Source organism: Lepus europaeus, chromosome 2 (genome assembly GCF_033115175.1).
Source record: "Lepus europaeus isolate LE1 chromosome 2, mLepTim1.pri, whole genome shotgun sequence".
In the NCBI taxonomy this organism is placed as follows: domain Eukaryota; kingdom Metazoa; phylum Chordata; class Mammalia; order Lagomorpha; family Leporidae; genus Lepus; species Lepus europaeus.
The window spans coordinates 149,884,322-149,900,056 of record NC_084828.1 but is presented as its reverse complement, the minus strand read 5'-3'; the positions used below and the strand labels follow the sequence as shown (position 1 = coordinate 149,900,056).

General features: G+C 42.4%; 1 protein-coding gene across 1 annotated transcript in view; it reads left to right on the top strand.

Moving 5' to 3' along the window:
• NEK11 (NIMA related kinase 11) overlaps positions 1-15,735 on the top strand; it is a 326,453-nt gene that overhangs the window by 80,031 nt on the left and 230,687 nt on the right. The window contains exons 4-6 of the mRNA XM_062214781.1: positions 1,519-1,637; positions 13,058-13,122; positions 14,427-14,553. Of these exons, the coding sequence (XP_062070765.1) occupies positions 1,519-1,637; positions 13,058-13,122; positions 14,427-14,553 (311 nt within the window). The remainder of the gene's footprint in view (positions 1-1,518; positions 1,638-13,057; positions 13,123-14,426; positions 14,554-15,735) is intronic.

Below are 15,735 nucleotides of genomic sequence, written 5' to 3'. Positions count from 1 at the left end.
CCAGATATTTTAGATGTTTATCATTTGTGATCATGGTTCATTTTTTGGTCTTAATAATAAATAGTGTTATTTTACTGCTACAAGTGACAGGACAAAGACTGATTAAAATGTTTAAATGATAAATGATCATACAGATCGCTGTATTCCCGAGAGTTTTGCTGTCATTAAATAGAGACAAGGAGAATTCTGATATCCCAAGCACATCAGCCTGGGTAGGCCAAACGCAAAAGATTCTAAATACCAGAGAGTGCCCAACACACTGAGTAAACAACAGGTTAGTTTCACCAAACATTATCACTTTGTATTAAATTAATATCACTGATTTGAATTTTATTGGTTTACACTTCTAACTTATGTACATCTTAGGGCTCTATAATTGTATAAACTCTAAATGTAGGGGAAATTGGGCCTGGTATTTTGGCGCATCAGGTTAAGCTGCTGCTTACAGTGCTGGCATTCCATATCGAAGTGTTGGTTTAAGCCCTGGCTCCTGCTTCTGATACAGCTCCCTGCTAATGTGCCTAGGAAAGCAGAGGATGAAGGCTCAAGTACTTGGGCACCTGCCACCCACATAGGAGCCCTGGATGGAGTTCCTGGCTTCTGGCTCAGGCCTGGCCCCACCCTGGCTTTTGGGGCTTTTTGGGGAGTGAATCAGCGGATAGAAGCTCTCTTTTTCTGTGTCTCTTCCTCTCTCTCTCTTTGTCACTCTGCCTTTCCAATAAATAAATAAATAAATTTTTTTTTAAGTAAGGAAAATTAATCCTTGTATTATGTGGATACATATTTAGGTAATATAATGAAAATATTTTAGATTAGAGTTGTGTGATAATATTCTCCTGTTTAAGAGTTTTGTCCTTTTGAGTGATGTCAAAGATAAACACAGCTGAATATTATTTAAAGCAGTGAAACAGATTTCATTCATTAACAACTGCTAGTAGGGAAAAGAGCTAAGCTCTGCTCTGATTTATGCAGAGGTGATGGGGCATCTGGGGAGACTGAAGGAATAGGCAGGAGCAGCAGCAGCCTGAGTCTGGACAGTGAGAAATTATAGATTGGGAGGTGGCAGGTGTGCATGTGAAATTCACCTGGTTTTGCTAACTGGTGCTTATCAAAGTAAGGCTCCTCACCTCCTGAAAAGACTGGGAGACAGGGTCCCTGTGTTCAGGTGTGGGCTGGGGTGAACAGTAACTTCTTAGGGTAGCTTTGAGATTTCTCTGGCAGGCACTTCAATTAGGGTCCTCCTAGGGCTGTAGGGCTATAGCATTGAGCTGTTAGAAGCTCTGCTGGTGTTTCCTTCAAGTCATTAGAGGTCAACATTGATGCCTAAGTAGGAAGAGCGCTCAGAGGAACCTGGCTGGAGTTTAGTTGAGGAGAGAATCCTAGTCAGTGACAGCTACAGAGTGGCAGTGTGCCTGTTCTTAGGATGAATAGTGGCTGCTGTGAGTTAACTGTTGTTAAGACACTTGGATTTTAGTCTTAACTGAAAAACTCGTGAAAGATTATGCTGTTTTATTTCAGGGAGGAGATCTGGACTACAAAATTCAAGAATATAAAGAAGCTGGAAATATCTTTCCAGAAAATCAAATAATGGAATGGTTTATCCAGCTGTTGCTGGGAGTTGACTACATGCACGAGAGGTATGATCATCACTCCTGGTACAGGATATAATTCAACAGTCATGTCTGAATTGGAAAAGTGAAAGTTCTGTTTTCTGGTAGAATTGAAAGAAAACAAGGCCGAAAGATCAATGGCTGTGTTAAATACATCTATAATGTATTTTTTTTCCTTAGGGAGACTGTTGAATGCTTATATCCAGAGAGTTGACTTGCATAGCTTTTTTTGTTGTTGTTGCTCTACAAATCAATTTAACCTTCGAAGACAGAAACTTGTGTTAAATACATTCCTTTGTTCTCGGATACTTTCTTGCATGCCAAAAATTTATTGTATTTTTAAAAAGATTTTATTTTATTTTTTAAAGATTCATTTATTTATTTGAAAGTCAGAGTTAGAGAGAGAAGGAGAGGCAGAGAGAGAGAGAGAGAGAGAAAGAGAGAGGTCTTCCATTCGCCGGTTCACTCCCCAGTTGGCCACAATGGCCGGAACTGAGCCGATCTGAAGCCAGGAGCCAGGAGCTTCCTGTAGGTCTTTCCACATGGGTTCAGGGGCCCAAGGACCTGGGCCATCTTCCACTGCTTTGCCAGGCCATAGCAGAGAGCTGGATTGGAACTGGAGCAGCCGGGACTCCAATCAGTACCCATATGGGATGGTGGCACTGCAGAGGCCTAACCTGCTATGCTACAGCACCAGCCCCAATTTGTTGTATCTTATGGCAGGCTTAAGTTGTAAATATCTTAGTATGCCACAAGTGAATTGTGTAGTCATCTTGGAATGTGTCAGCACACATTTGATGGGGTTCACATCTCAAGTTGAGGCAAAAGATATTATGTGGCCACAGAGAGAGAGAGAGAGAGAGAGAGAAGTAATCAGATAAAAAGTAAACTTTGAAGTGAAATATCTGATAAAGGCCAAATTCTGTTTTAAGAATTTCAGTTGTCTTTGATTTTTTTTAAAAAGATTTATTTATTTTGAAAGGCAGTCTTACAGAAAGAGAGAGGGAAAGAGAAAGAAACAGAGATCTTTCATTTGCTGATTCACTCCCCAGATGGCTGCTACATCCTGCACTGGGCCAGGCCAAAGCCAGGGGCCAGGAGCTTCATCTGGGTCTCCCATGTGGGTGGTAGGGGCCCACACAATTGGGCCATCTTCCACTGCTTTTCCCAGGTGCATTAGCAGGGAACTGGATAGAAAATGGAGCAGCCAGGACACTAACCAGCTCCTCTATGGGATGCTGGTGTTGCAGTCAATGGCTTTACCCACAAACGATGCCACAGTGCTGGCGCCTTTCTGATTTTCATACTCTGCCTTAACAGTGTATTGTAAAACTTTTTGTGGTTTTTCTATAGGTCAAAAGTGAGAATTTTAGATGTTGAATGTTTTATAGACTCTTAAGATGCTCTGCACACATCTGAAAACATGAACAGAACATACCTAGACAAGTAGAGGCTGTGAGGCCTCTCTGGTGGCTTTCTTCTTCGAGTGGGCACCACAGGTGGTGACTTTGTTTCCTAGCAGAAGGACTAATTCACAGCACACCCAAGGCTGCTTATCCACCAGTGTCATATTCCTATGTGTGTCATCTGTGCCTTCTGGGGGCATAGAAAGGAGTCAGGATGCTCTGGAATTCAGCTTGTACCCTCTGAAGCACATGCTCAGTGGTGCAGAGAGCTGCTGATTCATCCACAGCGCCTAAGAATCCCTTGAATGATGTCATATTGAGACAATGATAAAAGAAGAGCAGTCCTGTGATAAATGATCAGAAGCTGCTGACTGTTAAGATTTCCACGCATTTACAGTCCTATCGGTTATTGGTTGGATTTTCTTGTAGCGCTTTTTTGGCATGTTGTTGGCTTACGCATAAAGAAAATAACTCAAAAACAACACAAAGATGCCAACTATGGTCTTCTATGTGTAAAACAGAAAACCAAAATTGGGTTGATTTAAAAACCCAATTTTTTTTAAATAAGTGAGACTACCTAGTGATAATTAAATAAGTTTAAAATAACTTTTCAAAGAGAGGATTTAACTTTTTCTAGTCACTTACCATTCAAAGAAAGTCACTAAATAGGGCTAAACATTTGGATATTTGTGGGCCTGTGGATCTGAAACACCATCCTTTGTGATTCAGGAAATAAGTTATGATAAACTTATTCATTATATTATTATAAAAGTTATTTTAAGGTTTCTGTATAGACAAAAAAATGTCAATTTTATATTACAACTCATTAAGTAGAGAAATTAAAAATAAATCCTGGGGGGGGGGGGCTGCAATTGGTGCAGTAGTTAAGAAGCCACTCGAGATACCTGTATCCCATATCCAAGTGCCTGGGTTTGAGTCCAGCTCTGCTCCTGATTCCAGCTTCCTGCTAACGCACTGGGAGGCAACAGGTGTTAGCTCAAGTAGTTGGTTTCTGTGACTCACATGAGTCACAGACAGGCTTAAAGAACTTCTGACAGTAACAAGTGTTGCCAAGGATTTAGAGCAACTAGAATTCTCTTACATTTTTAATGGATGTACATTGGTATAAACACTAGAGAAATGTCTGATCATAGTTCCCATCACAAATACCCTGTGACCCAGTAATTTGTTCTTGAGAATAGAAGCAAGTGCTGGTGTCCAACAAAAGATGTAAAAAAAGGTCTGTAGAAGCCTTCTTTGTGACAGCCTGAAAGTCTGAAAAATGTCCATCTGCAGTGGAATGGTCAAATAAATTGTGGTATGCAGACACAGTAGAATCCTGTCTAATTAAAACAACAATGCACAGCTGGTTCGTGTGATCTGGATGAAATTCAGAGATGGAGAGTAGGGTAAAAGAACCCAGATGCAGAAGACTACATACTTTATGATTCCATTTTTGTGAAGTTCAAAAGCAGGTAAAACTTACCTACAGTGAGTCAGAATAGAAGTCACTGTTGGGGGGCCGGCGCTGTGGTGTAGCTGGTAAAGCCCCAGCCTGCAGCACCAGCATCCCATATGGGCGCCGGTTCTAGTTCCAGATGCTCTTCTTCTGATCCAGCTCTCTGCTATGGCGTGGGAAAGCAGTAGAAGATGGCCCTAGAGCTAGGGCCCCTGCACCTGCGTGTTTACTGTCCCTGGCTCTTGGCTTTGGATCAGCTCAGCTCTGGCTGTTATGGTCATTTGGGGAGTGAACCAAAATTCATCAGGTTTAAGATGTATGCACTTTTTTTAAAAAAATTTTTTTATTTATTTGACAGGTAGAGAGAGAGAGAGAGAGAGAGAGAGAGGTCTTCCTTCTGTTGTTTCACTCCCCAAATGGCTGCTACGGCCGGCACTGTGCCGATCCGAAGCCAGGAGCCAGGTGCTTCCTCCTGGTCTCCCATGCGGGTGCAGGGGCCCAAGCACTTGGGCCATCCTCCACTGCCCTCCCGGGCCACAGCAGAGAGCTGGACTGAAAGAGGAGCAACCGAGACTAGAGCCTGGGCGCCCATATGGGATGCCAGCGCCACAGACGGAGGATTAACCTAGTGCGCCACGGCGCCGTCCCCAGATGTATGCACTTTAATGTAAGCTATGCTCTAATTTAAAACAAATGAGAAGAGCTTCACATAAAGTATAGTTTAAGCTCTGTGGAATATCAGAGGAGGGAGAATGTTTCCACGTAGGGGAATTAATGAAGGCTTCTGGGAAGAAGTGGCAATTGACTCAGGGTATGTTTTGAATATGGTTAAAGATGGGTCAGATCTTTTCAGGTGTAGGGAAGAGAATGAGCAAAGGCACAGACATGGCTGTTTTAAGTGAATGATTCAGTTGGGAAGGCTCTTGGGGTACATGAATGAAGTCGTGGCAAAGGTAGGTTAAGATCAAGAGGAATAATTTTATGAAATAGACACTGGGTACCACAGGCACCTTCTGAGTAGTGCTATAATATGACCAGGGCATGCTTCAGGAAGATTAGGTAATAAGTTATAGAGAGGAGAGACAAGAACTTGGGTTACTGTGTTATCCATCAAAACTTTTAATAATATTCCCACTTGAAGTTGTAACCCTGAACCAAGGTGGCAGCAGTGGACGGGACGAAAATGAACTTGATAAGTTACAATGATTGGACTTGAAATTAGGTCATTATGTGAGATGTGATAAAAGGTCACAGAGGAACCTGAGGTTCTGTGCCTGGGTGGGTAAGAAACTGGAAAGACACATTTTTAAAGAATGGTGCTAAGTTTGATTGTGAAACTTCTGGGTAGAGTATGGAGAGAATGAGAGGCAGACTGGGGGGTGGGAAAAGGGTGCGTGGAGATGTTAAAGCGGGTGGAGAGAAGTAGGGGAGACAGAAAGATTGGAAGTGAACCTGCAGCCCTTGGGGGTCTTCATTTGGGTTCCTCTAGCAAAGAATGACTGAGGCATGTGTAGTTTGTGCAGGCAGTGATCTGAGGAGGCAGAAGCCAGCCAGTAAGCCGCACAGGACTGTGTCGCTGAGCTGGTGGCTGCTGTGGGGGGTGGGGGCAGAGAAGGGGAGGCTGCAGACAGGATTCTTCTGTGTGCATTTTAGGTTTTCTGCATTCTTTAAGGGATTTTTCAAAAAATTATTTTCTACATACTACTCTTGTTTCCCAGCACTATTATAATTTTCCTCTTGAAACATTTTTTGTGTTTTCTGGCATTTTGAGGGAGGCAAAGGGAGCAAGTATCCCCATTTGACCCAATCTCCAGAAGTCAGAATACAGCAGCGCTGTCATTCTTGGTCGTAGTCTACTTTTCACACCTGTTAGTTTTCAGTATTTAATTCAGGGCAGGTCTAAGGTGTGTTTCCTTCTGACAATTAGCTTACTTATCCCAATTGTCTGTTTTTAAAGCATTTTAAATCCGAAAGAGCGATTCTTTAGCATACAACATTGCTATGCTTTGTTTCCTCTGAATTGGAATTCAGCCTTCATTGTGAGGTATGGGGGGGGGGGGTGGAAACTTAATCCAGCTCTGGGTGTTTTGAGGCAGGACCTTTGGGAGGTAATCTGGATTATATGAGGTCATGGCTGTGGAGCTTCCATGGTTGAATATTGGTGGCTTTTTATGAGAAGAGAGGCAATGACCTGTGGACACACAAGTCCCGTCTTTGATTCCCTATACCATCTTGCAGCTCTGTCAGTGAGAAGACCGTCACACAAATGCATGCCCAAATCAGTCTCTTTTCCTTATAACATAACTAGTTTGCAGTATTGTGTTATTAGCAAAAGAGGACAGACTAATACCATAGCACTTATAGAGGATGGTGTTAGAAAGCTAAGAATATTCACAGTTCAGCAGAAGCTACGTGGAGAAAGTAACACTCACACTCACACCTGCTACAGGACGTCACCCTACATGCACAGAAGCCTGATACTGGTGGCTTAGGGCCACATCACTTCTTGTTCATGTGGGTGTTGACAGTTACAGGGCATTTGCAAGTCTGTTCTACACCTCTCATTCTGCTGCCCAAACTGAAGAAGCAGCTCGTATCTGGGACATAATTTTTGTCATGGAAGAGGGAAAAGCAAGAGTTAGTGGATACACTCAAGGCTCTTTCAGCTTCTTCTCAGACCTGGCATTGTCCTGTCTGCTCGCATGCATTGATCAGAGCAAGGCCCATGACAAAGCCCAGTGTCAGGAGCCTGGGGATGCTTGTTCCTTCCAAAGAGAACATTCACTGCAAGGCACAAGAGGTGTAAATACCTGGGAACAAGAATATAGCTGGCCACGTTGTTTCCCTCGGCTTTGAACTTGAATCTTTTCAAACTGTAGCAAAAAAGAATAGGTTTATTTACTTTTCCAGTGTTTTCCTTGTATAATATAGTATATATTAAAGTGTGTTTTGATAATTACACAGATTACTCACATGTTAGTTAAGAAGAGGGTTGTTTTGGAAAGAAGAATGGGAAGAGTTTAGGTCTGTTGAAAATGCTGTGCATGGGACTGGCACTGTGACGAAGTGGGTAATGCCACTGCTTGCAGTGCCAGCATCCCATACAGGCGCCAGTTCAAGTCCTGGCTGCTCCACTTACCATCCAGCTCTCTGCTATGGCCTGGAAAAGCAGTAGAAGTTGGCCCAAGGCCTTGGGCTGCTGCACCCACGTGGGAGATCCAGAAGAAACTTCCTGACTCCTGGCCTTGGATCAGTGCAGCTCCGACTATTGCAGCCAAAATAAAAAAGAAAGAAAAAGAAAACGCTGTGCAAAGTACTGCATGGGATGGTTGACTAACTTTGTCAATTTGGGTGGGCAGTAGAGTACCCCATTAAACATTTGTTTCTGGGGCCAGCACTGTAGTGCAGGGGGTTAACACCATGTCCTGAAGCACCGACATCCCATATGGGCACCAGTTCGAGACCTGGTTGCTCCACTTCCCATCCAGCTCTCTGCTATGGCCTGGGAAAGTAAAAGATGGCCCAAGTCCTTGGGCCCCTGCACCCACATGGGAGACCCAGAAGAAGCTCCTGGCTCCTGACTTCGGATCAGCGCAGCACCTCTCTCTCTCTCTCTCTCTCTCTCTGCCTCTCCTCTTTCTGTGTAACTCTGACTTTCAAATAAATAAATAAATCTTTTTTTCCGGGTGAATCTGGAAGAGTGCTCCTGGATGAGATGGGAATATGCATCTGTGAGTCTGGGGACTTAGTTCAGTGCACTCCCTAATGTGGCTGAGCATGGTCCAGTCCACTGATGGCCCGGATAGAACAAGGGATGAAGGAAGGAGGAAGCTGCCGCCTTTATTTCCCCATCTCACTTCTTGAGCCTTGGACTGGGATTTACACCACTGGCTCCCCTGGTTCCCAGGCCTTCAGAGTCAGACTGAATGACAGCACTTGCTTGCCTGGGACTACAGTTTGTCAAAGGCAGATCTTGGGGCTTCTTGGCCTCCGTCGGCACACAAGCCAGTTCTTTGTAGAAAATCATGTATTGGTTCTGTTTCTCCGAAGAGCCTTGACTAATACAGCATGGCAGCTGAGGAGATAAAGATGACCCTGGGCGAATGAAGAAGACTGAAGTTACAGAAGAAATGAAGATTTTGCTTATCATTTGGCATTCTTCCGTACTTATTTAAAGTTGGTTTATTTATACATTTGGAACAATCTAAGTCTGTAGCATATGGCATAAACACATAAATAATAATGGTAAGAACTGAGAACATCCACAGTTCCTTAGGACTGTCTTGATATTGTTACACTAAAATTCATCTCTGTTGAAGGGAGGGCATTCGTTAGTCCTCATTTCCTCAGAGGAAACATCAGAGCAGGCCTTTCTGCAGAAATCCACTGCAGTGGTGACCTGGGGGCCTTGCTGATCTTGATGCGTTCACAGTGGAGGAGAGAACAGGGCTGGGGAACTTTCTTCATCACCTGGCAACACACAGATTTCTCAGCCAGTTTGGTAAGGTGCAGTGAAGTGGCTGAAATATTGCCTTAAGAATGGCACTAAGAATTTGGTTTTTAATTTAGTGAGGCTCCCAGCAAAAGGGACCTATGTGAGAACACAAATACGTTTGTAGGACTGGGGAGGGAAGTGTCCTACCCAGATTAGAAGATGAAAAAGCAAAGTTGTGCTATCTGTTGGTACCGGAGACTGACTGACTTACTTCTTGCTTACTATAACCACAATGACAATAACTTTCACTTTGAGGAATAGAGGAGGTGGAACAGGATTGTGGCTGAGTAAGACATTCTAGCAGTCAACTCCTCACAAACACACCAATTTGAATATCCACTCACATACCAAGTCACCTTCACAAGTACTGTGGAAGCCAGATGAGACCACAGTACCTGGTTGTAGTATAACAATAACAAGAAAATATTCATAGAAGAAAGCCGAATGTGAAGGACTGCCCATGTCAACTCTCCCACAGCCCCAAGAAGTACAGTGTGGAGAGAACTGCCTTGTCTCCCACTTGGGAGAGGGAGAAGGAATTAAGTTCAGAACTTAGACTTGAAATACCAGGTTTGGATTTTTATCAACCAGGGCTGGGCAAGGCCCTATGGCATGTATCTACCACTTGTCTTTGGATCCATCTTAACCAAGTGGCCAAGGGACCCAACTCCACCATCTGTCCCTCAACCTTTGTCAGACGTCACAGAAAGCCAGTATCCACTGGGGAGGAGAGTAGGAAAGGGAATTTAGTACCTTGCCTTGGAGCCCAGAGACCGTCCCACCACTGTGAGACCCAGCACCTAGTAAAGCCCAGTGACTTCTGCTCACAGGTCTGTGCCTACAGATGGAGCTTCTAGAGTTGCCCTGACCTCAGGTAGAGATCAGTACCCAGGCTGAATGGACTTGTATTGCCTCTCATAAGGGTGTGGTTTGTACTTCTGTGATTCTAGAGGCCTAGGGACTGTGAGACTGTGAAGCCCAGGTGGGACTCAGCTTAGTACCAGCTTGGGAGTCCAAGGGGCTGCTTTTATCACCCCTTCCGCAACCTTGGAGAAACAGCAAGGAACCACAGGACTATGTCTTGGGAGCTTGGTTCTAGATCATAATGGCCCCTGTCCTCAATTGATGTCTGCAGAAGGAGCTTCTGGTCCTGAGTGTGAAGTAGAGTCCTGTGACCCAGGTCATCAGACTTCTATGACATCCAGCATCACCTGTCGCTGATTGCATCAGCCTCTGGTTGTGAGTCCACTCTAGCAGTAGACAGCCCACAGGGGTGTGGGCTTTGGTCCTAACCCCAGTGCAGCACTGGTCTTTACAAAGCCTGGTCTTTACAGCCTACAGGCTGTGGATTCCAGGTGTAGCATCATAGGGTTGGTGCACACAGGACAAGCAAGGCGTCCGAGTCTACCTCAGTTCCAAGTAAAGGTTTGTGGTGGTAAGTTACCCCCCCTTTAGACATTTCTTCGGTTCACTCTGAACACATCAACTATGGATTTGGTGCAAATTTGAGCTTGAGGTGTCCTCTAAGACTTCAATAGCAACAACACACCAATAGCAGACCTGTGGAAAACCTCAGCTCAGGGAGCCATCTAGGGCTGAAGTAACAGACACATCTACAGGTCCAGAGAAAAGCAGACTGGTTATAATTTGTGGAAGAGGAGCCATACATGAAGCTGGATTATGAAGACAGGAAAAAATAACTAATCCTTCAGTGTGCAGACACTGTCATATGCCAGCAAGCATCATGAATTTTCAGGGCCCGTGACTTCACTTAACAAACAAAATAAGGTGCTAGCAACCAACTAACTAGGAATTAACATTTTCAAGTGCTAAGATAAATAACTCAAAATATCTGTTTCAAGGAAATTTAATGAACTTCAAAAGAGTGTAGAAGTGTTAATATTCTGATGGAGAAAGGGAAATAATTTTTAAAAAATCAAACAAATTTTTCAACTGAAAAGTACATTAAGAAATATTTGGAAAATGCTGCAGAAAGAGGCAATAGTAGCAAAACATGCAATTGAAGACTCAGTGAATTTCGAGAGAGGGTATTTGAAAATACACAGTTGGAAGAGGAAAAGGGAAAAATAATCAAGGATAATGAATAAAGCTTAAAGGAACTTTGGGACATAATGAGAAGATCAAATATCTGTGTTATTGGGGTTCAAGAGGGATGTGAAAACGCCAAAGGCATGGAAAACATCTTTGAAAATATTTTAAACCTAGAGAAAGTTACGACTTTCTAGGGACAACTCAGCCAAGTCTACCCCAAGCAATATTATAATAAAGCTCGCCAAGGTTAAAAGAGAGAATTCTCAAAGCTATGAGACTAAAGAAATAATACACAAAACCATCCCGGCATCCCAGTTTATCTGACTTCCGATTTCTTAGCAGAAACCTTATAAGCCAGGAGAGAGTGATGAGACATTCACAGTACTGTTTTTTTTTTTTTATTAATTAGCCTTATGATAACCACAGAGTGAAATCTGTAACAACTTGCCAAATATATTAAGCAAAGAGCCAAACATTATTAGAGAAAATCTCTAAAACCACACACAAAAAATTACAAGGTAGGGAAAAATTAAGGATGTAAAACAAAACTGGAAATCAAGAATCAAAAATGGCAGTAGTAAGACTTTATCAATAATTATCTTAGGAGTGGATAAGATACAAGTTGGGACACCTGCATCCCGTATCAGAGTGCCCGAGTTTGAATCAGCTCGGTTCCAGGTTCCAGGTTCCAGCCTCCTGTAAAAATGCACCTCAGAGACAGCCCAATTTCTTGAGTTCCTGCCACCCATGTGGGAATCCTGGATTAGAATTCCCAGCTCCCAGCTCAGGCCTGGACCAGCCCTGGCCACTGCAGGCATTTGAAGTATGAGCCAGTGGATGGGAACTTTCTCTCTCTCTCGAGCTATTTCTTAGAACTACAAAACATTTTTTTAAAATTACATTAAGTTAAAACGGACTAAATTCTCCAAGGAAAAGAAAGGGGGTGATCCGGGGGGGGGGGGAGGGGGAGGGGGAGGGGGAGGGGGAGAGGGAGGGAGATTTTCCATCCGCTGATTCACTCCCCAAATGGCCACAACAGCGGAGCTGGGCTGATCTGAAGCCAGGAGCCTGGAGCTTCTTCTAGGTCCCCCATGCAGATGCAGGGCCCAAGGTCTTGGGCTGTCTTCTACTTTCCCAGGCCATCAGCAGGGAGCTGGATCAGAAGTGGAGCAGCTGGGACTTGAACCAGTGCTAGAAGCGGCTTTACCTGCTATGCCATAGGGCCGGCCGGTGTTCTTTCAATTCTGTAAAGAATGTCATTGATATTTTGGTAGGGATTGCATTGAATCTGTGGATTGTCTTAGGTAGTAGAGACTTTTTAATGATACTAAGTCTTCCAGTAAGCAAGGCATATTTCCATTTTTTGTATCCTTGATGATTTGTTTTGTTAATGTTCTATGATTTTCATTGTAGAGATATTTCATTTTAATTAAATTTATTCCTAATATTTGATTTTTTTGTAGCTATTGTGAATGGAATTTCTTTTTCGATTCATCTTTCAGTGAGTTTGTTATTTGGGGTACACAAAAAGCTAATTTTGTGTGTGTTTATTTTTGTAACCTGCAACTTGGTTTGTCAGTTCTAATAGCTTTTTGTGGGAGTGTTTAGTTTTTACCTTGTACAACATCATGCCATCGGCAAACTTAGATATTTTGACTTCCTCCTTTCCAATTTTGATGCCCTTTATTTCTTTCTGCTCTCTAATTGCTCTTGCTAATGCTTCCAAAGCTGTATATGTGTATATGTATATGTATATGTATATGTATATGTATATGTATATGTTGAATAAGAGTAAATGGTTCCATATCTGAGAGGAAATGCTGTCAGCTTTCCTCATCCAGTATGATATTGGGTGTTGGCTTCTCATATTGAGGTATGTTCCTTCTATACCTAATGTGTTGAAGGGTATTTTTTTTCTCATGAAGGGATATTGAATCTTATCAAATGCTTTCTCCACGTCTGTTGAGGTTGTCCTATGTTTTTGTGCTTTGTCCTGTTGCCATGATTTAGCATATCCCTTTTTTCCTTTTTGTAGGAGGATACTTCATCGAGACTTGAAGTCAAAGAATATATTTCTGAAAAACAATCGACTTAAAATTGGTAACATTTTTTAAAAATATATATTCCAAAGACATAGAAGAATATATTCTTTTCTAAAAGATTTATTTATTTATTTACTTGAAAGAGTTACAAAGAGAAGGAGAGGCAGAGAGAGACAGAGACAGAGAGAGAGAAAGAGAGATCTTCCATCCACTGGTTCACTCCCCAGATGGCTACAACAGCTGGAGCTGCACCCATCTGAAGCCAGGAGGCAGGAGCTTTCTCCAGGTCTCCCATGTGGGTGCAGGGGCCCAAGGACTTGGGCCATTTTCTACTGCTTTCCCAGGCCATAGCAGAGAGCTGGATCAGAAGTAGAGCAGCTGGGATTCAAACTTGTGCCCATATGGGATGACGGCACTGCAGGCGGTGGCTTTACTCTCTATGCCACAGCGCTGGCCCCAAGAATATATTCTTGATGTTGTCATATCAAATTGAAGAATTGGGTACATGGAAGTGTTAGAGTAATCATTGGTTTATTTAAATTTCTCAAGCCTTGTTCAGACCTGCATGGGGCCAACAAAACCCGGTGATTTTGTTTCTGATTATCTGATATAAACTGAAGTATAAAATAGTTACTACATATATGGTAGATTTAATGAATATATTTTGGGTTCCAGCTTCATGTCACACACTTTGCAAGTGGTTAGATTTGCTTTATTGGCTTGGTGAAATAAGTTTCCCACTTACTGTATCACATATAGTAAGATTATAATAATTAAAATGTTGATATAATGGCTTTTAACCATTAGTTCTGAAATTGGAACAATTACTGAATTATCTAATCATCATATAGTTTATAGGATGTCCTTAGAGAGGGAAAGAATAATAGCATGCAACTAAAGGTGATGGATTCCAATTTTTTATAGTCATATCTTTGAATCATTTCAGGTCTTTTTCTTTAAAAAAATGTGTTTTCTTTTAAATTAGGAACAAACTCTCCCCCTGCCCCATATAAAATTGCATATCATCGTATTGAGCCATTCCAGAATCATTCTGTTTGCTGTTATTCAGACTTGAAATTGCTTTTTATATCAAATTGACTACTTTTCCATATTCCAGAAATAAAGAATTTTAGCTTACGTAATTCACTTTCCTGGCTCAAAGTCTCCTTTCTCCTGGGAAGCCTATGGTTTTAAAGCTGTTTACTGGCATTGTGTAATTTAACATTTTACATTTCTTCCTCTTTAAAGTAGTATGAAATAGAGCATAACCAAATGGTCAAATTAGACATTCATGCCCTTGTTGATTTCCAGTGCTGATTTCTGTTGTTTTAAAGTACTCACATAATTAATTATTATTTCAAGGGGATTTTGGAGTTTCTCGGCTTCTCATGGGCTCTTGTGACCTGGCCACCACTCTCACTGGAACTCCCCATTACATGAGTCCTGAGGCTCTGAAACACCAAGGCTATGACACCAAGTCGGACATCTGGTGAGTGGGCGGGGCCTGGAGCAGGTGACTCCTTCATCTGCTGCCTGGACATCTTGGTGTGTTCTGGTTTTCAGCCAGTTGACTTAATACATCCACTCAGTTTATCCGTTTGACACATGAGTCATTCTATGGCTGGAGTAAGAAAAGGTCTTTTGGATTTGGAAATTGATGTAGTTCACCAAATTGATTTCAGAAATTCTCTTTTTTCATAAATTAATTGGTTGGTTTGGATTTTTAGTTCCTGAACCACAGGGGAAAGTTCCTAACGTCCGCATAGTATTAATTTGATACATTTCTGCTGTCCTTAATATAATTATAAAGCCATTTATAATGCTGAATGCTGTGCGGTGTTTTATATTAAGGTTAATTTCCTTCTCTCTGGGGAATGTACACCTTTCCTACAGTTTTCTTATTACTTTTAAGAATTTTACTAAAGCTATTAGCTTTAAAGATAAATTGTATTCAAACTTTTCTGGGTTTTGAGTGATGGATGCATCTGAGATTTCTTAGTTTCTCTGAGTTCTTGTGACAAAGTTGTGTCTCCTTCCTTGTTACGGAACCAGTTTAAATCTCACTGCAGAGGCTATGTGGAAAATTGTGTTCAATATGTCCTACTGTCAGCAATGGATACTATTTGGGGAATATTCACTTCCTTTGAAGAGGAATCTTACATAATTTTCAGCTTGTCAAAGGTTGAAAGGACAATCTATCTGAGAGCTTGTTAATTAAGTAAAGAATTATTTTATGCAAATCAGAGCAAGGCATTCTGAGCTTTCAAAGATGAGCAATGCGAGAGCTGTGCACACTTCATTCTTCTAAAGAAGACAAAGAGGAAATTGCCTGTCGTCTGGGTTAGAGAAAGATGGACCACCACAGGGCCTGTGACTTGGGACTTTTCCAAAGGGTCGTTACTTCTGTTCTTGTCCTGTTAAAATTGTCACTGGTAAGATTGGGCCCCACTGCCGCAGTTCCTCCGAGACCCCGTGACTGCTCACGTCCACGTCCCTCGCTCGGGCTTCCCTTGTTAGCTTACCCCAGCCCTGGAGGTTGTCCCCAGTCAGCCTTCCCCCTCATTACATCTCCCTGCCTCCAAAGAAAAGAAAAAGGAAACCCAACCCAAGCCAAGCCCAGACCACAGAGGAACGAATTCCTTTACAGTTTCACTTGAGTGAGCCTCTGTTA